The sequence below is a fragment of the Paramisgurnus dabryanus genome, chromosome 12, assembly GCF_030506205.2.
Source record: "Paramisgurnus dabryanus chromosome 12, PD_genome_1.1, whole genome shotgun sequence".
In the NCBI taxonomy this organism is placed as follows: Eukaryota; Metazoa; Chordata; class Actinopteri; order Cypriniformes; family Cobitidae; genus Paramisgurnus; species Paramisgurnus dabryanus.
The window spans coordinates 22,074,874-22,102,267 of NC_133348.1; the positions used below are offsets into that span (position 1 = coordinate 22,074,874).

General features: G+C 36.2%; 1 protein-coding gene across 5 annotated transcripts in view; it reads right to left on the bottom strand.

Moving 5' to 3' along the window:
* Nucleotides 1-27,394, bottom strand: part of brf1b (BRF1 general transcription factor IIIB subunit b) — a 74,228-nt gene that overhangs the window by 23,451 nt on the left and 23,383 nt on the right. For 4 of the 5 annotated variants that reach the window (XM_065257184.2, XM_065257180.2, XM_065257181.2 and 1 more), the window contains 10 exons: nucleotides 26,151-26,300; nucleotides 23,270-23,363; nucleotides 22,734-22,860; nucleotides 22,601-22,640; nucleotides 21,227-21,322; nucleotides 20,721-21,020; nucleotides 7,569-7,633; nucleotides 6,240-6,321; nucleotides 5,725-5,777; nucleotides 4,489-4,760 (listed from right to left, as the gene is read on the bottom strand). In XM_065257184.2, the coding sequence (XP_065113256.1) occupies nucleotides 4,489-4,760; nucleotides 5,725-5,777; nucleotides 6,240-6,321; nucleotides 7,569-7,633; nucleotides 20,721-21,020; nucleotides 21,227-21,322; nucleotides 22,601-22,640; nucleotides 22,734-22,860; nucleotides 23,270-23,363; nucleotides 26,151-26,300 (1,279 nt within the window). The remainder of the gene's footprint in view (nucleotides 1-4,488; nucleotides 4,761-5,724; nucleotides 5,778-6,239; nucleotides 6,322-7,568; nucleotides 7,634-20,720; nucleotides 21,021-21,226; nucleotides 21,323-22,600; nucleotides 22,641-22,733; nucleotides 22,861-23,269; nucleotides 23,364-26,150; nucleotides 26,301-27,394) is intronic. The other variant, XM_065257183.2, reaches the window with a different exon arrangement.

Consider the following 27,394-nt stretch of genomic DNA (forward strand, 5'->3'; position numbering starts at 1 on the left):
TTACTTCCACAAGAGATTTTCTGCTGCAAAAGCCCTTAGAGACTAACTTCACCGCATTCAGACTGCTCATGTAACCACACTGATCCTGGGTCAGTGTGACCGAGCTAGAAAAAAACCAAATGACTCATACCACTGCTCTTGTTGCTAGGAGGTAGTGAAGGGTTTTTGGCGACAAGGAGCTCAATTGAAACAACCGAGTGACACACTCCACAATTGATTACCTTGGTTTCCTGCCATCTAACACACAAGTCACTAGGTCCTAACATTGTGGACTTTGAGGGCCCACTGTAAAAATGAGTGAAAACCAAACGTTGGGGTGAAAACAATGGCATTTAGTGTGGGAAAGCGGTCATGGTCAAATAGAGAGAGGAAGGCCAGAATGGGGGTCTGTGAAACACATTAGGTCACCCAGCTTACTAAGCCTGCCTGGTAAAAAAGCACCATACAGGAAGAATTAACTCATGACCGCTGACCTAAGGCTAACATTTACAAATCAATATTCACTTATGCTGTCATGGAACAGGAAAACCAGACCAGATAGGGGGAGAGTTGAAATATGTATTCTTCTGCCTTGCCTGCCAGGGCTGACGTTACATACCAAACTGTGAATCTGATTTTAAAGCAGGAGCCTTTACTGTAAACCAAAGATCAGAAGTGGGATCAGGCAGCAGACTGGAGCTGAGAGGCAAAACGTTCTGTCAGGCTGCCACTTTCTCTGAGGTATATGAAGAAGAGATCCATGGATAGGTCATCCTCCCACATTTAGATCAGATTTACACTTCAAAAGGCAAATTTTGCCAGTTTTGAGAACTGTAAGGCTTTAGACAAGTGTAGAAATGCAAGGTGGGCATATAATTCCTAGCTATTACCGCAGATTAAAAGCAAATACATTTGCTTTTGTAATAAAAATGTCATATTTAAAGAAAATATAAAATTCTTTCTGCCACATTTTAAATATATATTTTTCTTACAATATGTTGTTCCCTGATTTCTCCCATTAAAAGCTTGAAAAAGCAGGGACATATACTACAATAAATCCAAATGTGTTTGTCTGAAAGATGATGGAGTTGCTAGACATTGCTTGAGAGTAAATCATGGGGTAATTTTGATATTTGGCTGGAGTATCACATTAATGTAGCGTTCACACCAGCTGCGAAAGTGATTTACGTTCCGTGCAAATTGAGCGTTGTCACGTGATCAGCGCGGGTTGAAAGATCTGAACTTTGGCGGATATTCACCCCATGTTAACCAATCAGGAGCTTGCTCTAGTAGTGACCTGATTACGGGAAGCAAGCAGAGACAGAAGAAGCCCCTCCCATGACGCAAATTTTTGCGTGAATGTCATGAATGACTAGAATGTGTCACGCGCAGCTTTCACGTGCAAATGCAGCGAGTAAACTCAAAATGTTCAACCGTCCAACTATGCGTGAATAGGGCGTTTTTGCCGCCTCTTCCGAGTCTGGTGTGAACGCAAACATTTTACTGTTTCTGTCACAAAAATTATGTAGTATAAAGTATATACATTGGGCGCACGTGCATTGTCACAGTTATGCATGTGGACAAAACTTAACTTCCGGTCTCTGTTTGTTTAATGGTCTGATTAGTGGCTAAACCAAACTCTGGAACAAATAGGGGTACGCGGGGCAAAAACTAAAGCGGGGTTAGTTGTAACACGGACTGTTTACATTGTTGCACAAGGTTGAGCGTTTTGTTTTTCCGGTATTTTTTCACACCATGCCAAAAGATGATCTCCCGCAAATTATTGAAAATGTATAATGTTTTTCCAGAGAGTTATTGGTGAACGAGTGTTTTGGTGGCATGTAAGTAAAAATTTTTCATCATATGTTTTTTCGTTTTCTGAGTTGGGTGTGTAAGATACCAATCCAATGCTATGTCATATTAACCAGTGTCTTGTTGACTAAAACATAGCATCGTTTTGAAATATGTCTATAGCTCTTAGCAACTTTTTTGGTGGGCTTGAAAATTGACCCAGTGGGGTTAATTGTAATGCTGTGTTACAACTAACCCCTCAGCACTTACGATATCAAAACAGCTAACGTTAGCATAATTCTTGCCGTTGTTTTAAATAGGCTACACACGAATGATTGCTGGCTGCCAACAAAATAAATGTGCCTGTCTTATCAAAAATCATGTGTCAAATTTATTTTTGTTCTTATCTTTAAAATGTATTGAATAAGGTCACATCAAAGATTGAAATCATAATGAAATGAATGACTAAAATCAGACTTTGATGCACATTATCTCAGAATTAGATTTTTTAAACTGTAGTATGATTATTACAGACTGGGTCACATTAAAAAAAATGTTTTTGTCATAATTGTGCTGCTTTTTCTCACATATTTAGACATTTGTATTCATTTATAATTGAACTATTGTTAGAAAAGGGCTGGATGAATGAATACAGTGTGGATACCTGTCTATTATAGACAGATATATAAACAATATCCACTTCAAGTATAAAGACAAAATAGTATTGAAATATTTTCCTGCAAATTAAATTTTTAGCAAGTGTTACAACTAACCCCCTACCTGTTACAATTAACTCCACCTATGGGGTAAGTTGTAACGTTTGCACTTCTGTCACGTTTGGCATAATTGTCCAAGAATGTTAAATACTAAAAACAAACTTTAAATGTTCATTTGTAGCAGAGATGTGTGTGTTGCTTGTGTAAAAATATAATTAATCAAACTTAAATATTTTTTGAATGATTGAGCCAAAACCAAAAAGCGTTAGGGTTGTGCCCTGCTCTCCTCTACTTTAGCTATGATTTGAACTATGGTAATCTACTCGTTGTTTATTTTGCTTGTTTTCATACATAAACTACTATAGAAGTACTCTGTTGTTATTGATTCTTTGCGGGATTTACCGGTAATTACGTTTGTTCCACGAAAGCCGCTTGTTTATGCTATGTTACTGCTGAAGCCGTCTATACACCAAACACAAAAAAGTCCAATATATTATAAAGTCACCCATATAAAAACATACACACATTTACGTATATGACATTTAGTTTATATACTTTGTTCAGATCAATCAGAATGTGTGTTGTGCGACAGAGATCACTGTACGCATTGAGAATGCCAAACAATACCACATCTTTAGTTACATTTAGTTCTGCACATTTAGTAATTTCAGAAAAGAAAAAGGCTGCTGGCCTTTTTGTACTATTTATTAAGTCATGCGCGACAGTTGCTACTTGGGAGTCGTGAACAAATTCTGATCAGACAACAAAACTGAAAACTGTTTTCTCCCATGACAGCTCATTACAATTTTTCCCATGGTCCAGCAGGGCTGAGGGAAACAACTTCTCTCAACTGGAGCTGGAACTAAATACAAGTTTATTGTCCAATTGGTTCCACAGTCATCAGCCTGTGATGATTTAATATTTTTACACTGGTCTCTGCTTGGAGTTTGTCCCTACAGCTGTCAAATTGGCAAAGTATTATGTAAATTACATCATAGTACTGTATGAAATACTAAAGAAAGTTCATAAATAAATATGGATAAAAAATATAAATAAGGTAATAAGAAATGTGGAAATGATAAAGAATTCAATGATCATCTTAAAAGTTAATTTCCGCCAGACAAAGCAAGTAATAATAACACTAGCTAGCTCTCTATTTATATCTTAAGGATTCAATTGCAAGCTAATGTTGCGAAGTTTGTTTCAAATGCATTCATGAGTACATGATTAAAAAGAAAGGGGTCAGTACATTGCCTTTTCCAAGCTTCAGGATATGAGGTCCCCGGCAGCTTTCATATGTCTGATTCATCATCATCCCACCATTCAGTATGAAATTAGTAATTATCATTAACGAAATGGACTTGAGGAAAGACACTGCACAATGAAAAATTATCTTTCAACGGCAAAGTACAGAAGTCACGATCTTGTGCTCCGTCTGTCGTACATTCATTACTTCTCTCACATGGACGTTTGGAGCCCTGGAGGACTATTAATTGGAGAGGGGGCAGACTCCCAGCATGCACTGCAGGGTGCCAGGTGATGGCAGACAGACAGTCCTGGCACTGAATTGATGACAAGCTTTCTCCTAGTGGAAATGACTGTGAAGGTCAGCCAAAGGAGCAAAGGAAAGACAAAATGTTGGAGCCGGACAAGAAGAAAAATGTAATCCTCTAAGACCAAGGGGACAGCCTTTTTGATCATGTCCTTTGTCTGAGGAACAAAAGAGGCTCTTTTCCACTTTAAGCGGGGCCCGTTTACTACTTAAAGATGGACTTTTAGTGAAGAACGGTAGAAAACAGTAATAAAAAAACTCAAAAGGTGCATCAGGAAAAATACAGTTGATCTTACAGCTTAGTTAGTAGTGCAAAAGGTTGTAGATTTGAGTCCCAGGAAACACTCATACATGATAAAAACTGTAGGTCACTTTGGATAAATGGCATAAATATATATAAATATATGCACGCAATTGTAAAAACACAATCATTCTTGATAAAGTTCTCACCTTTTGCCCATGAGGCTGGCGGGTTTAGCCAGGCCGAGATTGCTCTTGTTCGGCTGTTTCTTGCGGCGGGTCAACTTCTTGCGTCCGGAGCTGCTTGCGGCTGGATCTTCGGCTTGCTGAGTGGTGGTGTTTTCTCCACCCTTGCTGTTGAGGTCTCGCAGAACATCGTAATTAATCTTACTGGAGATCTTCTTCTGCTCCAACATCTTCTCTATGGCCTCTCCTGCAGTGCTGGCCAGAATTGGTTCTCGCTTTTTGGAAGGCTTCTTTGGCTAAGGTATCACAAAAAGCATACGATTAGATAAACTGGGACAGATGGAATACTCAAGGAAAGTCAGTCCTTAGAAAGTTCCCATTCATGGAGTCCTGTGGCTTTCTGTAGCTCAACTGGTAGAACGTGGTGCTTGCAATACAAAACAGCAAATCTCAGAAAACATGAAGAGTTCAAACACAAAAAAAGTCTGGCATTATTTTTTTGTTAAGGCGAAAAGGGTCATTCTGAATGGCCTGAGGGTGGGAAGCATGTTTGAAGTAAAAGTATTCGAAGAACATATAGTACGTGTTGAGAGAATTCGATTACAATCATTATCAAAAATTTGACAGAGGTGGTGTTCAGCGGATTTTGCATAGTCAAATGTATTGAATCCACTATAAATAGCTTTGGATGACAGTGTTATATGTTATTTCTTAATATCTTTGTATTTTATATTTTTTGTTTCATGCAACCAAAGCTCACAATACTATTGTAGATATTTCTTTCTTTTGTGGTCATCTGGTGTATCATTTGAAGGGCATGTGTTCCCTGTTTGGTCTCGGCATAATGATGTCCGGCTAACAGCTGTCAACAACAAGGTGACAGAATCCCATTAGAGCAGTCTGTGAAAGCTATCCACCACAGACAGTCAGTACAGAGGGTGTACATCATTCACCATACTTGAAGCCTCCACACAGTCACCAAGTGTACCTGAAATTGCCATAAAGCTCAAGGCACCTCATTATATGCAGAGCATGGCGGGCTAATCCAAATCCGACCGGGAGCTGCGGTACTGATTTCAGAGCAGACAGGTTAAGGAAACGTGGCATTAAGAGCCCTGGGGTTGAACTAGAAATGAAGTTAAAATGGAAAGTTTGTGGTCTCCTAGGGTCTTCAGCTGCCGAGTGTTTAAAGACAAGGGAGAGAAGCCCAGGTCAATGCTGTAAGTACAGTAGGACCCACACATAAGCACAAATACTCACCTTCTCCTTATAAGTCCCTTGCTCCTTTTCTTTAGCTATTCTCTCCTCTTTTTCTATAAAAGGGAGCACATTAAGTTCAGCTTTTTATCAAACTACAATTTTAAAAGTAGGCAATACTTAAATACCCCAATCCATAAAAACCAGACAGAGAGATTCAATGGAAAAAAATTTAAACTTTCAGCAGATTAACTTTACCGGCTCAATCTTTTAGTTATCATAGGTATTTTTACATTAACATATTTTTAAAATCTAGCATAGTTTTCCAAATTTCAAAGTTTGATTAAAATACTTATAAAATCCTTAATCTTCTAGAATGCAAGGTTCAATCAGTCTTGTGCTAATTGCTATTCATACAACATTATAAACCTTATATATTTTTATTATAAAACATATAAATTATAAATATAAATAGAATTTGTCCCTCATAAGGACATATGTTTCATACATCAGTACAGGTCGGGTGTACGAGTTTCTGTTAATAAATCCATTGAGCTTCTCTTCTTCTGTTCGCTTACCTTTCTGTTCCTTCAAATACTCCTCATTCTGTTTCATCCACAGCTCGGTTTTCGCCTCTACCTCAATCTCGTTCAAAATGTACTGCAGAGAAGAACAGGCATACACTGATAAGTACTAGGGAGGTGATAATTTGTGAAAATGTGTTCTGGGATGGTGGGCATTGCGCAGCTGTTTTAAAACTTGACATGACCTTACAGTGTTCCTGAAGCTCGGTGGTTGAGTACTGTGTAAAGGTTGTGGGTTCAATCCCAGGGAACACATACTGTATACCTTGGAATGCACTGTAAAATTCGCTTTGGCTAAAAATGGCTGGCACATGTATAAATGTAAATGCTACTATCCACTACTATTTAAAAGCTGTTTGGATATAGCTCTTCATTGTTAAAGGGGACATTGCACAAGACTTTTTTAAGATGTCAAATAAATCTTTGGTTTCCCCAGAGTACATATGTGAAGTTTAAGCTCAAAATATAATTAATTATTTGGTAAAATTGTCACTTTGTAGGTGTGAGCAAAAATGTGTGTGCAAATGAGCTGATCTCTGCACTAAATGGCAGTGGTGTGGTTGGATAGAGCAGATAAAGGGGCGGTATTATCCCCTTCTGACATCACCAGGGGAACCAAATTTCAATGACCTATTTTTTCACATGCTTTTGGAGAAAGGTTTACCAAAACTAAGTTACTGGGGTTTTTTTTGTTCACATTTTCTAGGTTGATAAAAGCACTGGGGACCCAAATATAGCACTTAAACATGAAAAAAGTCAAATTTTCATCATATGTCCCCTTTAAGAAAACAGCATAATATACATGATTTATGATTAACTTAATTGTGAAGCAAAATTACAAAACACTTTACCAGAAAACTATCTTGAATATTATCTTTTTTCCCTTAACCATTTGGAAATAGCTTTTCTAGTTTTAAGCATACTGTACGGTAAATTAGACTTTATTAAGCTTTATGTTTAACAAGCCAAAGGCAATTTTCTCAATAGGGTAAATAAAATTTGACCCTGGACCACAAAACCAGTCATAAGTCGCACGGTTATATTTGTAGCAAAAGCCAACAATACATTGTATGGGTCAAAATTATATATTTTTTATGTAAAAAAAAATCATACATCAATGGAAAGCTTATTTATCAGCTTTCAGATTACAAATGATCATAATATATATCCTGCACATAGTTTTGCCCATGCAATAAAATATTAATTGAAACGTATGGAAAACAAGAAGAATAGTAAGGATGTTTAGCAGTGAGGATTTAATTTTGACTGGATTTAATTTTGTTTTCAATTCATCCATTAACCCATTAATAATAAACCACATACCTTTTCAATCTCATCTTCATCAATCCCATCCAGATCTAGTTCTCCATTGTCTGATTTATCATCTGCTGTAGAGAAAAAGACACACAAATCAATAAAATGCTCAGGCTATTGCATGAAACAGGTTTGTCTTCAGTCACACATATTAGGGACAGAGAATTTTATTATCTGATTTTCTGAGGAGTCTTGCCAAGTAATGCAGCATGACATACAGCATACATGTTATTCAGTTAAATTTCCCGTTTCAAGATAATCTTCCTGTCTGTTCTCTTTTAATGATCAAGTGCACCATTAAGTTAAAGTTCACTTAATAGTGCACGCCTTACCGGTTCTTTGTTGTGTACATGCCATTAATAGGCTTAGTGATGAAATGATTTAATTTGTTTCTCAGCAATCCTCCCAAATTGTCTTTAAATCCAGCGTCACATTTATTAAGATCTAAATTAAAGTGACATGTTTCGAAAAAATAAAGAACAGCTATGTTGTATGGGAATGCAATGACCTGCTGTAACCTTAGATTCAAATGAATCCAGTAAGAGTTATGAACATCACCTGAATACAATTAGCATCTGCCTGCAGGAATATATCAATATAAATGAGACCAGTGTTAGAACAGAGCACTGTACTGTAAATAGACGTGATGAAAACAATCATAAAATAATACAGCATCTGTACATGTATAATTGGACTGTGCAGCAAGCGAATCAAAAACATATGTAAAAATGTAAACTACACAGAAGAATTCACATTTGAGGAATGATTTTGATTATCATTTATTTTCTTTTATATGAATAACTTATGTAAACCTTTAGTTAGAGTTCAACTTTCCACTTGCATTTAAAAAGCTTAGATGCAAAGCCGCTAAAAGTCACCTCTGTGAAAAACAAAATATTTATATTGACCAGCATTTGGTCAAATACTTTCACTTCAAATCCCCCTAATCCTGGTTTAGGACATTCAGAAATACAGGTTTATTGGTACATTGTAAAAAAAGAAAAAGTTGGTTCAACTCTTTCCCGCCAGCATTTTTTTTAAAGTTGCCACTCAGCGCCATTTTTTATGATTTTCATAAAAGTTTAATGCCTTCAAGAAAATGTTCTTCTATAAATATATAAACATACAATATATATTAAATCCTCAAAACATACACAGAGATTGAACTGTTTGCACTAAGGGAATACTTCCAGGTTTTATAAGTTGGGTGAGAGCGCCACCTGGTGAATAGTGGAAATATGAATTGCCGGAAAAACTCGTCATTGGCAGGGAAACAGTTAATAAAGTATGTTACCTGGTTGCCTTAACACTTTGAGTTAATTCAACTTAAAAAATATTAGTTTACACAACAATTGAAACAGCTTTTTTGAGTCAACTACTATTTTTAAGTTTAATTAACTCAAATTTTAAGTCGACCAGGTAGCTTAATTTTTAACTCTTTGCCACCGTTAAAAAAAATTGCCATCCAGCGCCAGCATTTTTTATTATTTTTACAAAAGTATAATGCCTTCTTTAAAGAAAATGTTCTTTAAATATATAAACATACAATATATGAAATCAAAGAACAGACACTCTGCTTAAAAAAAGTTTCTATTCTACTTTCATTAGTTATCTTTTTATCACCTCAAATCAAGGTTTCTTCAAAAATACAAAATTTTGAGCAAAAAAATAAGATAAGTGGGTTTTTGTGAAGGACTTTGATAGAGATCAGATTCCGGGTTTTATAAGTTGTATAAGATATATAAGTTGTATAAGTTGTACCACCTTGTAGATAATAGGGGAAATATTGATTGCCGGAAAAACACGTCATTGGCAGGGAAGCATTTTCCCTTAATTGACGAGCTTTTATCCAAAACGACTTACAAAAATTAGGAAAACATGGAAGCAATTTATCTTAATATAACAAGTATTCAAGTAAACAATGAAGTTTCGTGTTTCTCTTCAAAAAACTTTAAGCTGATTTTGTATATGGCAAAATATTTCCTAAATAAAAATGGAATGACAACCTGTGATTGGATTTACGGAGCCTCGGTGGATGAACACCAGATGTTCATTAATTAAACGGAGATATGAACGGTGTCTTTACCATGGCCATCCAACTTACATTCGCGCACACGGAGTCCTGAGTGAAATTGAAAAGGATGAACAGATTTAAATATCTGAGCTGAGATGAGATAAAATGGGTTGGAATCTGTCCCCCATCTCAGATTCTTATTCATGCATGTGTGAGGTCTTATACACACCAAACTTCAAAGGCTCCAGGGTCATTTAAATGAATATAATTTGAGATGGATACCACACATTCTCGAAAAGCAACATCCAAAAGTTTGACAAGTGTCATCAAAACTAATAGAAAGTGACCTTGTACCTTGTCAATCATAGGACGGAGTCTCATAGGGAATGTTTTGTGGCTCACTGCCGATTGCACACTGGCATCTACATATATCTCCTATTGGTTGCACCTTTAACACCTGAGAATTTTTATTGGGGGGGGGTCAATTCTACATCACCAGCAGGGTTGTAATTGAATCCAGATTTCTCTTTTTAACATGAAGATGGGAAACTTGCTCAGGCATGGACCAACATGGGCACGCTGGTATATGAGGGAATCGGCTTGTCTGCAGGTAGCTTGCAATGGCTGTCACATATCAAACCCAGTGGAGCAAATCACAGTGTTTCCCCAGAGCTGTTGCACAGCCAGCTTGGAAAGTTGAGTGAAAAAGAAACAACGTGGCACGATCGTTTTTCTGTTTTACGGAAAGTTAGCATGTGCGTCAATTGAGGTTGGATAGATGGTAGTGGTCTTTTATAACGAGCTCTGGTTTCAAAGGGGTTGACAGGAGAAATAAGTGACTTAGAGGTCACACAGGCTGATTTGGTATATGTGTGTGTGGGGTAGGGAGTAATGCTGGATTCACACCAAACGCGGTAAAGGCGGCAAAAACGTGCTATTGCACGTAGTTGGATGCTTGAACATTGTGAGTTTACTCGCTTCATTCACATGTAAAAGCCGTCTATTTATTCGAGACATTCATGTGGAAATTTGCGTCATGGGAGGGGCTTCTGCGACTCCGCTTGCTTCCTGTAAACACATCATTACTAGCGCAAGCTCCTGATTGGTTAACACTGCGCGATTTTCCGGCAAAGTTCAGAAATTTTAAACTCACCAATGGCAACACTCAATTTGCATCATTTGCAAATCAATTTGCGCCATTTACGCAAACGAGATGCGCAACTGAGGCAGATTCGGGTAAACGCATATTTACATTGACTTAACATTGAAATCACTTGCATTTGACGCATCGTCCACGGCTGGGTATACAACCTTCAATCATATTCAACATTACTAGGGTTAGGGTAGTCTTGTCAAACCAGCTGTTAGAAGTGATTGAGTCATAAACTATTTACCTCAAAATGTCTATTGTAAAAAAAAACTAGCACACAAAAAGCCTTAAAACTTTTTTATAACATAACATGTTGGTTGTGCGATATTATGGACAAGCAGAGGACTACATGCTTAAAGGTACAGTAAATGTGCACCAACATATTTGAAAGAAGAATGAGTTTCTCATATGACTGCACTTGAGTGAACATAATCCAGATTACATAATGAATCATGTGAATCATTATGCAAATAAACAGATCGCTTTAATTAAATGTTTAATGATTAAAATTTGTTAAATGTCACAGAGATAAATGGACAACTCTTACATTATTCTGGTGACCGCTTACAATTGAAAAGAACAATATTTTTTTAGAATTGCATTTTATCGTCTATTTTTAGAATAATGTATAGTATAATCAGGTTACAGGCCATCAAGATCAACAAAGGCAGACATCACCATTGATCTTCAATACCTGTGGTCTTCTATTCAATCAAATCAATTTCAGTGCTAAAATTCAATGATGTTATCCTCTGAGAAAAATGATCAGATTCCAACAAGAAAAGCACCTGTTCTGAGAATCTAGGGAGAGTTATCTCTTCACCCACCATAAAACAAACGTGAACTCATTTCTTCTCCATGAAGATTTGAAAGAAGTGAGAGTTTCACGCTTATATAAACAAAAAGGAGGACACAGTGGGGAAAAAAATCATGCAATATGCCATAATAACCTCCAAGGGCCTTTTCCAACCTCACAACCTGCTTCTGCTCTCTATGCTATGGGCAAACAAGACAAGGAAGAAAGAATATGTGTGCGTGTACAGGTTTGGCTATATATGTGTGGGCGACTTATGAAACCCAACTTTACCTCTTTTGCCGCCATTGACGAGTTATCTCCGCAATTAAGATCAAACACTTCCCTGCCAGTGACGAGTATTTCCGGCTTTCCGCAATACCGCTATCATCCACCATTATCTTCCACAACTTAAAACCCCCAACTTGATTTCCAAAGCTCGTGAAGCAGCATACACATAACTTATATGCAATCTGCCTTTGTGATTGACTGGTCGATCGCGATTGACCTATTGGGCACCCTTGTTTTAGACAAACACATTGGAGTTATTTTAGTAAGTGTCCTTGCTCTTGCAGGCTTTATAATGGTTGAAAACAGGAATCAGTTAAAACTTTAAACCCCAAAAAAGTGCTTCAATCCTTCACAGAGGTAATCCACACAGCTCCAAGGGAATAATAAAGCTCTTCTGCAGGTAATCGATGCAGTTTTGTAAGAACAATATCCATATTTCTAACTTTATAAACTGTAATAAATAGCTTTCGGTAATGAAGCCATCTAGTGTAGTAAGTGCTGGTTGCCATGGATGCGCAGTGTTTTTTTGTGACTCAAGATGGCGTTGTTAGATGGTTGCACTTTTGGGGGTTTTAAGTCAGAAGTTGTTCCCTGATCCCTGTTTTGTACCATTATAAAGCTTGGAAGGGCAAGGATATTTACTAAAATAACTCCAAATGTGCTTGTATGAAAGACGATGGACATATCAATCTCAGATTGCTTGAGGGTGAGTTAATAATGGGGATTTTTTGGGGGGGCTGGAATATCCCTTTTATTCTTTAAACACTGTCTTTAAAAATGTAAGACATTAATAAACTCATCTTTGATCACCATAATAGCATATGTAAAAGTTTTCTTCGTGTGACAGTAATTTCTTCATTCTTCATGCTTGAATGTAACTCTACAACCTTTCCTCATTTAGTAAACGTGGAACCATGAATATACAAATGAGTCCCCGCCTTTACTTGTCTTGGAAAACTCAAATTTGAAGGAGAAAATACTAAGCAATGGTGTTAAATTATTTTTATTAACCTTCTAAGACCCGGGCTTTGGTTTGTCTTTTTTTCCAGATTTCTTCCAGCTATTTTGGACTTATGAAGAAACAATAAATATAACCAAATATTTTTCTTTGAACATGAAGCAGTGTAATTGTCCACATTTGTGTACAACAGGTTCCAGTTACACATAATTAAATATTATTTGCGCAAACAAAAAAAAAATTATGTCCAGGAAGTTAATATTATTTAATAATAAGAGTCTTTGAGATGTCCTTAATAATATGTGTATAAAGAAACTTGTATAAAGTGTGTATTCTTGTCTTAGGTTCACGTACACATATAGCTAAAGCATCTTTCACATCAGACTGCACACCTGTCTCAACGCATTAAAATTCTACACATGCAGTTAACTATAATTGTGGCAAGACTACAAAGAAGCCTCTTGCCTCCCGCTATCCTTCAGCATGTTTTGATAACATCAAACAGTTCCATCTATTTCCTCTTGAAAGGTTAAATGCTGCATTTGCCTGCAGAAGCTGTGCTTTTTTGGTTTCTCGTGGCATGCGCCATTCAGCGGAGGTCCTTTAAACCCAGCTACACAGTTTACAATCTCCCTCTCTCCTCGAGCCATTGGTCTATCACTCTGAATTAGGTACAGTTGTATGAATGCATAGAGGTCATTAGATCAATACTTTACACATGCAAATAGAAACTGCACAACCCTTTGGAAACATAGAGGGGAAAAGAACCAGCTGGGCCGTATGACAGCAGAGCTGGAGCTGGAGAGCATACAGAGTAAAGCAGCAATGCAGTATGCAAGCAGGCCAGTGTAATAAATCTGCATGAGCTGCAGTGATGATGATGATGAGTTTTAATGGTCTTTAAAACAGGAATTTTAAAGAAATAATTCACTCAAAAATAAAAATTACTACATTATTTACTCAGCCTCAAGCCATCCTCGATGTATAAGATTATCTTTTTCAGACAATTACAATTTGAGTCATATTAGAAAATGTCCTGGCTGTTCCAAGCTTTATAATGGTAGTAAATGGTGCTTCTGATTTGTAGCCAAAAAAAGTAATCCACATGGCTCTAGGGGCGCTTAATAAAAACTTTGTCTTAGGGCAACTGATGTGATTTTGTAAGAAAAATATCAATATTTACAACTTTACAAACTAAAATAACTAGCTTCCAGTAATGAACGACATACGTTCATGAGAAAATCCCTTTAAAAGGCATTTATGGGCTGTTCTCATGATTGTGTCTGTCTGTTTTTATAGAAATTCTCATCGGACGCACGTGTGTTGTCGCAGTTACGTGTGTGAACCGAAGTGAACTTCTGGTCTGTATTTATTTATCATTCTGGCTAGTGGCTAAACTGATCTCTGAAACGAAAATTTTTGGGGGGTTGCTAAAGATGAGGGGAGAAGACCAGCATAAGATACTGTGCGGACAGGTTTGGCAGCCAGGCATGAATTCAAGGACCTGTGGCTAATATTGTATACATTCATTTTACACAGTAACATTACCTCAGTGTAGAAGTTGATACGAGTTAGATATGATATATAATTGTAGATAATTTACTTGCCATTTATTTTTCTTGTTATCAGAAATAAACTACTCTAAAAGGACTGCATTTAGTCCACAAAAGCCGTTTATTTATGTTGTTGCTGCTGAAACCGTCTATATGTGAACATATTTCAGATGAACCACTATGACCAATTCAATTTCTTACGACATGAGTCTCATTTTTTCAAGATGGCGATTCCAGAAAAATCTAATTCAAATACTCTTCATGCTGTGCTCCATCTTGCTGACATCCGTCCCGTGTGACCAGCTCCTTAGAGATCTGTGTAAGCTGACCACCTCGGTGCTCCACATACTGACTGCTTAAACACCTATGGAGTCCCACAACTGTATATCAATATTTACATTTTTTGCAATTATTATGTCTCTTGACATTTTTATAGCGAGGAAAAGAAATACCAAAATATGACTGTGAAATCATGTCACAAGGCGCATTCAAAGTTATGCTTTGACAGATCAATGAGCCACTGTGTGTGTGCTATCTGCTTGGCCATGGCACCACAATAGTACCAGTACTGCATTTAAAGTCTTGTAAAAAATATGATGGAGAACATGTGTTGTACATGCCGAAAAAATAAGAGCTTGAGAGATCATCTTTCTTTCTAAACCTGGGACTCTGGTATTAAGATTTTATCCTTGCAAGCTCAAAAGAGCATCAAAATGACCTGGTTTCAAAAAATCGGGGCACACGAGGTGCTATGGTCTCTCCTTTGAGGAAAGTTCTTCTCCTTCTCAGTTACAGACATGTTGGCTAATGTCTGCCATTTGAAATGGCAAAGTTCAACAAAGGTTCATAAAACCAGAGCCAAAAAAGTAAATAAATCATGAAAGCTCCAGGGAAAATCTTTCCTGTATATTCATCTTTTCATCCACACACACACACACACACACACACACACACACACACACACACACACACACACACACACACACACACACACACACACACACACACACACACAGACACAGTCAATCTGAAATGCATTACTCCAAGATCTGGTGGTGAGCTCTGTCTAGAATTGGAATATATTATATTGTAAAAAACAAAATTGGTAATAGACCCGCAGACCCTTCTATCATCATCAGATAAAATTCATATTTCAGTGCACTCAGTGCTCTGAAAAAATATATATTGATTAAATAAGCGGGACTCATTCAAGGCTTTTTGAGGGAGATTTCTGGGCCCAAACCTGGTGTGCTAGTGGGAAGTGAAACTGTGTGAAACAGATGCTATTCAGGGAAAGGAGGCTGCGGATTCGGCCAGACGCTTTCTTCGTGAAAGTGAGAGAGTGAATCTCAAGCGTCCCTAGAGATCGAAGAGACAGACAGTCTGAAAGAGTGAGACTCTCCAATACTGACAGCCTGTCAGAGAGTGGAAGGCATCTGCCAGACCTCACACTACACATACACACACACAAATACACTGCTGTCTCACATTCTTGGTCACTCCTCTTCTACCTCTCTCACTGTCTGTCACGTCTGCCCAATGTGTTCCCGATTTAGAGTACACAGTGTTTATTCAGATCTGCTAAACTGAAAAATGCCCATTTATTATAACATTTACCACATCCCTATTCACTTTAGGATATAATACTTCCTATATAAAATACCCATGCGTACTATATACAATACCTATACAATACTTTCTATAATACCCATACATCCTTTGCAACTACTTATCAACTACCAATCTTTAGAGAATTAGTAGACTGTCTGCTTAATATCTACTAACACTTAATTGTGATGATATCTCAACAGACATTCAACTGTCTATAAGTATCTTTGCAGGTGCATGTCAACTTATTCCACTAACCCAAACCTCTTCCCTAACCCCAACCCTTAGTCTACTAATACACTAATGACAGTTAGTTGACGTATAGTTGCAAATTATTGAAAGTTAGTTGACATGTAGTTGCAAAGTTATTTATAATTAGTAGAATGTCTAAAGTGGACTATCAAAATAAAGTGTAACCCAACACACATAGTCAACCTTTATGATACTTCCTATATATAATACCAATCGTCATATATACAATACACATACTATACATCCTATATAATCTACCCGACATATAATATCTATGCTTCCTATGTAAAATACCCATACTATCCATCCTATATAATCCATTTTATAATACTCATGCTTTCTGTGTATAATACTCACACTATCCATCCCATATAATCCATCCTATAAAATTCATGCTTTCTGTGTATAATACCCATACTATCCATACTATATAATCCATCCTATAATACCTATGCTTCCTATGTATAATACTCATACTATCTATCCTATATAATCAATCCTATATGTAAGACGCATAATACTTCGTATATACAGTACCCATACATTCTATGTACAATGCATATACTATCCATCATATATAATCTACCCTAGATATAATACCTATGTTTCCTATGTATAATAGTCATAATATTCATATAATCCATCCCATAATACCCATGCGTCCTATATACAATAAACATCCTATTCATCCTATATACTTTCTATATATAATACTCATTGTCCTATTAACAATACCCATACTATTTATCATATATAATACTTCCTATACAATGCCCATACGTTCTATGTACAATGCATATACTATCCATCCTACATAATCTACCCTAGATATAATACCTATGTTTCCTATGTATAATAGTCATAATATTCATATAATCCATCCCATAATATCCATGCGTCCTACAATACACATACTATTCATCCTATATAATACTTTCTATATATAATACTCATTGTCCTATTAACAATACCCAAACTATTTATCATATATAATACTTCCTATACAATGCCCATACGTTCTATGTGCAATACTCACACTATCTATCCTATATAATCAATCCTATGTATAATACCCATGCTACCTATATATCATTCACAGCTCAGTGGTAGAGCATTGTGCATTGTGTGCAGCACAAAAGGTTGTTGTTTTGATTCCAGAGAACACACATGATGATAAAATGCATAACTTGTAATGCACAATAAATTGCTTTGGATGAAATAATCTGCCAAATGCATAGTTTACTCAAACCTGGGTTCACATGACCCAACAGTGCTATATTGTGCCATATCTTTAACAAGAACCATGCTAAAACCAGCACATTCTTTTCATAACTGTAGAAATTAAAACCTTCCAGCTAAATACAATAAATACTCTTCTCTCACACACAAATATGTATATACAAACACCCAACATTCAGTGTGAACAACAGTCCATTTTCAGCCTTCGTAGTCTGTGGTGTATTGTGCTGAGATTTATCTGCGCTGGAGACCCATAAAGCAGCGACTCTAAGAGGCTTTGACTCCTGCAGAATCATCAACACAGGACAATGACGGTGGGAGAAACATATCAGCAAACTGGCACTGCAGGAATAGACCATGGAAAGCCGCCCAGAGAGCAGATCACAGCCTGGACTGCTTTAAAATAAAACGGCTCCGGTCTAATAGACTAGACTGGCCTGGGGCACAAATGCTGTGTCCAGATAAACTCACCGCTGATAATCTGAGTCGATCAGAGCTGCTGGAAACACTTAGGTCACTGGGTCATCATAGGTCAGGGTTAAAGGGTAAAAGGGAATGGCATGGGTCAACTTGTGAGCAGGTGCTGAGGTCAGTCATGTGCAAGATATTCTGTTGAATCCTGTGATATTTTTTCTGTGCCCCCAAATGCATATTCAATGAATATCAGTAATCTCTGATTTAAATGCTTAAGTAAATAAAGTGATCTGTAGCAGACACATCAGTCAATGTGTTCTGGCCAGATGATGTTCTTAATGGGTTTAACTGATTGTCTTCAATAGTACGTGGATCGATACGGCTTAACCACATGCCTGTTGGGTATTGGTGTACAGTGAATAAGTAATATGATAATGAAAGTCTACTAAGTGTACTGTTTATGTCAACTAATAAAGAGAGCAATGTATACAAGATACACTGACATATAGATAGATTTTATAGAGGAAAGCCGTATGCTTTTTCAGCTTAAATTGTGTGCTTTCTATAAACCCATCTAAGAACAAGATACTAAACACCACACAGAGGAAAAGCATCTCATTGCATTTGTGACTTTTTCCTGTTGTTCAACATGAAGCAGACAGATAAGAGCAGCTCTTATTAAATGTCTTAAAAGGATTTCACAGAGAGCTAAGTGCTTATGTCTTGCAGACCCTCCAGTAGAGCATGACTTTGGCAATAACAAATGGGTATAGCTTTCCTAAAGATTAAATATTCTCCATTCTTCATATGGTCATCCATCTTATTGCATAGAAAAAAATGGCTAGATATACTCTGCTAGATTTTTGTTCATGCTTAAAAGCACAACAATGTTGTTTTATTTAGTGTATAAATATAGACCAAAAACATATTTGACAGATATAAGAACATAAAATCTTTATCAAGATTGTCAGTAAAACAATTATACGGTTAACAATTAATTTAGGACAACTATTACATTGAAGAGATTATTGAATTATAAATAATAAAATGTTGTCTACGTAGTGTTTGAATTAAGACCTCAGGAAACAGATGTGCACATGGTTTAAATTTGCTGAGTATCCAAGGCACTTAAACTACAAGCTCTCCAAAGGCACTGACTGTGCAAAAATAAAGTGGCATGGCTTTGTGATTAAATCGCCATGTAATAACAATCAAAAGATTGTAGGTTCAAATCCCATAAAGGATTTTTCATGTCCAAAACAGCATTGTTTTCATGTGTGTACCTTTAAATGCAAATGAGCTACAGCTCCTTACTCCCCTACCAACAGCTGCGTGTGCTTTTGGTTAAAAATAGATCTGAATTGTCTACGACAATAATAACCGCATTAGCACAAAAATGTGCTAACAAACACATTTAGAAAAGCTTTTGGGTAAAATTAACCCCCTCAGACATGATTTTTCAAATCAATGTGCCTTATTTTGATTGGTTGATTAGCACTTCGTTCATTGGTTTGAACCATAAAACATGTGATGTCCATTCCAGTGGATGCAGGGTATGAAGGGGTCAACCAGTCAGACTTTGTTTTTGTGACATCACATTAACAAGAAAATAAAATAGCACATCTAATGAGACTAATGAGATTACAAAAGAAGGAGAAGGTGGACACTGTCAACACACATTTATATCCAAACACCTTGTAAAAGTGGATCCCCCTATGATGTGTTGTTTGTAGGGCAAAAACAGACTACAGTACTATTAAAATAATGGTCTACAATACCTCCAATGAAAATGTATTTGTTTATTTGTTTATTATTATGAATAATACATTTACCTCAAAACACATGCAAAAAACACCTGTAATAAAATCACTGTATCTCACAGCCTTTCAAAGTGCTCTATTTCATAGTAGCATATGAGCAAATGAACAGATGCAAATGGGTGATTCTCACGAAATTAGACTTATAAGGTGTCATGAAACATTTTGATAAAAAAAAGTAAATGCAAAGTAAAAGTATCAAAATAATAAGCATACAGTTACAAACATCTCTTCATGTAATATTTTGCACATGATTTCAAATGACATCATACAAACCAATTTTGTAGTTTTTTTCCACATTTTCATTACCAGAACGTTTCCATGACTGGATTTGGGAAATACACTGGACATGAAAATATTTATAATTAAAAAATCTTAAAAAAAAGCTTCAGTGCATGTTATACTATAAACATTTACAGTAAAGAAACATGTGGTATTTGGTGATCATTGATAAATGTAGAGACAATAATAAGAAATATAAATGTGTCAAGACCAATTTTCTCATCCTTCGCAACAATTTTCAATCATTTTTTAAGCCCTCAAGGAACTAACGTTTTCAAAAAAATTTGTTGGAAGGGAAATAATTGACTGTGACACTCAAGATGGCTACCAGGTAAGCAGTTCTTATTTTTCTCTCCAAATAAAAGTGGAAATTTTGTTTGTCATAGTACCTAGACAACTTTTAAGTTCTCATTACCGAAACATGAGTTTGTAAATGCATATATTTAATGTACTGTAATATCATGTTGCAGTTATGATCATTTTTGATGATAATCACATTTTTTTTATAATTCTGTAGGAAATATTTTTTAAATCCTCTAAAAATAATGGTAATAGTAAGTTCAGACCTTAATCTTATATGTGCAAAAAAAATTGGCTTCAAGGGCTTTAAAAAAAATCTGATGATGGACACCTTCTAAGTCTGGATTTTGTGAGAATCACCCAAATGTAAGTAATTTACCAATATGTAACCTAGCATGAATTTTATGAATTAAAGCAACATGACCAGATAAAGAAGTATGGTGAATCAGTGTTTAAGTGGATACACAGTATGCTGAAGAATCTCACTCACCATTTGCTCTGTCCTCTGTGATGCATTCACGTATAGTATCTGTTAGACCCAGACTTGCTGCACTGGGCAAAGGGCCAAGGAGGGCCTTCAGGGGTACATGAGGGGAACGGCCGGAGAGCTGCTCTGTTTCCTTACTCCCCTCCTGAGCCTCTGTCTCGCCCTGATGGCCTTGCTTTAGCTCAGGCAACACCTGACTAATAAACTCCTGGTTGAGGTGTTCGGCTGCAGCCTCCAGTTCTTCATCCTCTGGTTCTTCCCCATCCCCGGCCGGCTCAGAGACCAGAGAAACACAGTCGTCATCTGAAAGGTTGTTAGAGATTTCTGTTGGTTCATAAAGTGTTTGCTTTACAGTATACGCTGGGCGAATGTGCCAACGCGTATCTGCATAAAACCTGCAAAATAATCCCCACTAAGAAGAACAAATATCATAAGTGCATTATACTCAGAGGAAGTGCAGAACGTCTGGGTAAACTAAATAAACATGCAGAGCACTTGATTTGATCTACCTTCTCTTGCGTAGGAGGCATAAACCCCTCTTAGTTTGGTTCTGCTGCTCATTGCCAGCTGTGTCTCAATCTCATCCCGGTATGAGTTGATCTGACCTGCATACAGGAGTGCACACAAATAAAGATATATGAGATGACTCCAAATGACAGTTCGTTCTTTTTCTCGGACAGAAAGTCAGCATGAAACATAAAACGTTTGTCAGGGTTAAGTGTGTTCATGATTCAGATTTTTACAGTATGCTAATGGGAGGCAAAGTTATGAAATAGAGGCCTAACATATGACAGTGTTGGGGAGTAAATGACTAATGGCCGTTTCACACAGTACGCAACAAGCGGCAAAACCACCGCGCGGCTTCAGCTTTTCTCTTGTATTGGAAAAGTTTTGCGCAGCATTTAGTGCAAATATGTTTATCTTCAACAGCCACTGTCATGAATACCATGTCCGGAGAAGGGACAGAATTTCGGGTGCATGAGCAAGGCGTGTGGACCAACTCCACTTCACCTCTGTTACCGCCCCCGTTTTGCCGCTTTCCGCACATCTCCTTTTGAAAAAGAACTAAACACTCGCGGTTGCCGCGTACTGTGTGAAACGGCCTTAATGGTAGCCACGCTATACCACGTTAATATTTTTGTAAGGTAACATTATTTTGGCTGTAAAAAAATAGTGAATGTGAAATAGTGAAAGTAATATAATAAAGCAAGCTACTTTTTCAAGGAACAGCAGTGTTTTTGCATCACGATGTATTGTGCACAGCCTAGTCAAAATATTATCAAATAATCCCAGAAAATGTGTGATTCTTGTGAATCTGTTTGGTCAGATGATTAGCTTTTTTACATTAAAGTTCATGCGTGATAGCTTTTTTAAAGTAACATATTTAGTAGGACTGTCAAAAGAATCTATTAATAAAATAAAAATATATAAATTAATCGTATTAAAATAAAAGTTTGTTTTTATATATATATATATATATATATTATCATCATCACAGTATTATCATTCCTATGTATTTTGTAATAGTTATATTTTAATAATTTTAGTTGCATTTTTAGCATCTTCAAGGATTTAATTTTACCACGATAAACTTTACTATACTGTACGAATTACCAAAAATTACAAGAAGATTAAACTGTAGCTTGTCAAGATGTAGTTTATAAAGCAGCTTTTCCAACACTGCATACAGAGGCCATTCAGTAAATCTGCTCCTGCCAGTAAATTGGCTGCTCCAGACCACAAGGTCATTTGCAAATCATATTCACAGAAAAAAATCTTGAACCCTTAACTTAGCTGACAAAACACACCACAGAGAGCATTCAAATGTCTTGTTTAAAGTCAGTAGAGAAAATCAATATCTTATTCCAGGAGGGCAGACTAACCTTGATACTCCTCAAGTTTCTTGGCCAACTCCTGCTCCAGCTGACAAGTGAGAATGAAATTTCGATTAAAAGAAAAAACTCATTTATAACGCATAAAGTCATATCTGGTCACACATATGCTTCATTTAAATACCTGCTGCATCTTGAGTTTTTTCTTTCCGGCGACAAATGATGGAGGATCACACTCCGCATCAAGGTCCACCCGCATGAACTCATCAATGGTCAGGTTACTCGTAGGGGTCTCCTCAAACTCTGTCAGCCTGTGTATCAGTGCAGTAAAAATTACAGTATTCACAGGAAACCTTTTTTTACGTTTAGAGACAGCAAAAATTAAGGGAAAACCTAAATTTATATAATTAAAAAAGAGTCACTTAATATAATGACAGGTTTTATCTGTAAAAGAACCCAGTTAAATCAACAATAAGGAAATTATTCAAAATTCCCCAATTTTTACTGTATTTTAATACTGTGTGATAAAATAAAATAAAACATATTAGATTATTTTCATACCACTGGTCTTTATAATAAGGCAAGATAGGGTCATAAAAATGTATACAATGAACTGTAAAAGAATAAAAAACTAATTTTGGATATTCAAAGATTAAGGGTAAAAAACAATGGGAGTTGCGGTGATGTATGAGCACGAGCAAATATTGGCTAGATATTCACCTTTTTCTTAGCGTGGCCTCACACACTTTGACGACAGATATCACCTCCTTCACCGTGCGACGGAAATCATGCATACGAGCTGCCACCAGCAGAGCTGAGGGGGACAGGAAAAAAAATTAGGATAAATGTTTCCTTCCAAACCTTGTTTCCAGTATGACATTTCACTGCTATGTGCAAGCCTAACAATGTATGTGCCATACAAAACTGTTGAGAGTGCATTTTCTATACTAGAAAAATCTCTGTAGATGCTGAAGTGCAATGTTTAATATAGCATAAAGGATAGTAAACAAATATGTGTAGTTGATCTTGCTTTCATTATGATGCTTATGAATCTGGATTATTCTAAATGAGGGACAATGCAGGTTATGTGCACACTAATATGAATGAGACTTAAAGGTAGGAAAGGCATTTTTGTAAAGGCTAACAGTCCAATGCCAAAGCTCTCCAAACCAAGCCTCCACGAAAACACAGGTACTCTGCTATTAGATACAGTAGCTCTTGATCCAGATATTTTTTTAATCATAGACGTTTCTAAGATTGTCTTTGTTTTATGTCTTTTTTTGTGCCGTGCTTTGTTGGTTCAGGACTTTGCTTTCATAAATAAAATCATCTTACCATGAGATTGCAAATACAATCAGGCAAGTAGGACACCCTATAATTGCATGATGATATACAAATGATATACAACAGGTGATAATGTATAGGCAGCCAGTTGTTATCACAGAAATAAGCCCCAACAGTGTGATCAGGACCCAATGCGAAGCAGAGGGTCTTGTATCACACTGAAGGGGCTTATTTTGCACTATTTACCTCATAAGTAAGGTAACGAACAGTAAATATTGTTTTGAAATATTTTATTTGCTCATTTTTTACGAATACAGACCTCCACGAAGAAAAACGTTTACTTTGGTTTTAAGATAAAACAAGATGTTCAAATGTCATGAACACGCTATTTGGTTTAAGGGTCATTGACAAAAACGGTTTGGCAAGATGAGAAATTCAAAAATATTTTTAAAAAACTTATTTTGAAAGCATGCATCTGGTTTTTCTCATTGCACAAAGTGTATTTATGTAAATTTTATGCAATAAAAAAAACACGTTTGCACAATTTTTTTGAAAGTTAAGACTGAATGAACCTAAAAATGTCAAATGGTGTAACGGCCAATTGCGCCAAAGAATGAGAAACACTAAATATTTTATCCACCTAGATGGCATGTAAGCGTAATCATAAAAAACTTTTTAAAATATACTTTTATTAGTTATTTCTAAATGTCAATTTTAATGCGTTTTTGTAATATTTGTCCTGACATATGCTGAAAACAGCTCTGTTTCTAAATAATCTTTGAAACATTATGTAAAAATGTATGTAAAAAATCATATTACACTAAATTAAATGATTATATTTTATTTCACATTTATGAATATATTTATATTTTCATTTAAAAAAATACTAATTACACCAATTGACACAAAACATTTTTGCAATTATCCCCCATATATTCTGTCAAAATGAAATAAAACCAGAAATTTTGGTCCCTAAAAAAGATAATGTATGCAAGTAATCTGCAAATTTATTTAGAAATTTTAACCCTTTTACATTTAATCGAACCATATGGACACAAAATAATCATTTGTAAATATGGTGTCATAAATGTTATTAAAAGACATTTTTATATTTAATTTTTGTGTAATTAATCTGTACCTGTCAAAATGATTTGCAGAGAATCTGGGAATTACAAACCTGTGAATGTCGCGACTGACCAATCAGAATCCAGCATTTCAAGGAGACGCATAATAATGGTGGAATATCGCATAAATGTTAAAGACTCTGAGTCTGAACCTATGAGATTTGAGAACCAGAATATTGCATGGATGTAAAAGACTCTCAATAGAGAGTAGAATGAACTTTATAATTTATATACATTTAAATTTATTTATATAATATTTTCGACCACTTTACTTTGTGATTGATATCCCAAAAAGATATTCACTCAGCAACATAAAAAGTCATCTGTCATTCTGGACCAAATTCGCCTATCACACACCATATCTATCTTTATTTTGTTTACTTATATTTTGCTCTTTGCACAGAAAAGTAAAGTGTACATTTGTTTACTTTACCTGCTCTAAAACAATCAACCTCAATGGGAAAAAACTGACATTTACATATAGTATCATCACACAAACACTGTGAATGATTAATGATGAATTATTAATTATTCAAATATTGCAGCAGCAAATGTTGGATGGGGAAAGTGAGACACAGAGAGAAACAGGGAAGGATGAACTAAAGATGCAGCCAGGAAGTCAGCTTTCTATTCCTGAGCATCACACCATCATGCTGAAGACAGAATGTTCTGGTTTAAATAAAGGGCACCAAGATCCACATGGTAGTAAAGAACTTGTAGTCCTGTTGTTTTTATGGAACATTGTTACAATTCTCATGTCAAACTTTTGGCACATTATGGGCTAGGGATTGCTTCGTGGTCGCACAGATACACAGAAATGTAGACTGAAATAAACCTACTTTTATTTTAAGCCGACAAAGAATCATTTTGCAATTGGTAGAGTCTAAATTCTACAACGGAAAATAATCCAAACAAACAACTGATTTAAGTCTATGGAGTTATGGACACAAAAATGACATTTCTGTCATCATTCACTCGCTCTTATGATTCATAACCCATTTTTTGTTCCCATGAAACAGAAATAGAGAAAGAATGTTGACTGACAGGCTCAGTCCCCATTCACTTTTACTTTATAGAAGAAAGAGCCTCCAAGACACTTCAACATTTCTTCTGTCATGAAATACATGTAGGTGAATAAATTATGACTTTTGTTGATGGTGAACTATTAAGCACGGTTTAAAGGATTTAACTACCTGCCCCACACAAGCCTGATGGCCGCCGTCCAGTGTGCATCCAGTCCCGTTTCATCCTCTGCAGCAGTCTGAGAGCAGTCATTGAAACCTCATGAGTCTTTTCACCAAACTCCAACATGTGGGCGAATCGTGGAATATACAGACATGGATCTATAGACAGAAAAATACAAATCTGAGAGGTGATTTTCCATTAAATGTCTATACACAAACTACAGAATCAGCACCAAACTGATACTGGTCACTGTAAAATTTTATTAGTAAACTAGGCTAAATCATTTTAGATTATGACCTTTCTCAAGATTAAAAGCATATTTGTTAAAGGTTCATCTTGTTTCTGAAAAATCTAGAACACTGTCTCCCTGTGGGGACCTTAAAAAGTGGCTTGGCTTGAAGTCACTCCGTGGGAGCAAATATCCTTCACTTCCACCTACTTCGAAGTCCTTGGGTAAACTCATTTTGCTGCCCCAATATAGCCCAAACATTACTGCTGTCCCAATAAGGAGGAAATGAGCTCATCTAAGAAAGATAGTCAGCTATGATCTTTTCTAAAGCTACACTATTGGGAATCCATCTGCACTTAGGAGACATATTACCTTCAGAAAAACTTCTATCTGTCATTTTTTCAATACAATAAAAATATGAATTTTATTTCAAATTATCATATAACCAGGGCAAAGCATTTAACAAAGTAATTATTCCAAGCCATCTGTAAAACAGGAAACTTTTAAGGTGATATTTTTATATATATAGTGAGAAGTTATGAATGCAGAGAGGTCAAATTGATGTGCTCGGCGGACAGGAATGCATTTTAAGGTTAACAAAAAAAAAACACTGGCCACAGATGGCCATTGCAAAAAAACACTAGTGTGATAGGACAATAGCATGGCTAGAATTTAATTTTTTTAAGAAATCCACCTGCTGCATAATTGTACTGTATATACAGTGTCAGGTATAGTGTTAAGAACAGCATACACTACCAAAACATACGGCAAAGGTGATGGGCACCAAATTCCTGACTATTTGAGCTTTATGAGCTTTTAACTTCCATATTGATCTAGGTTGATTGTAACTTCATTTGCTTTACCTAATCTGACATATCCAACTACTGCAAACACAGAATGAATCATACTCCCCAAAAACAATAAAGCCTGGAACAAAACAAGCCAAAGGTCGACCATATGGTTGTTTTTTAGTGTCTGTTTATCTATGAGCAAGATCTATGACCTTGTCTTTCACTTGTTTTA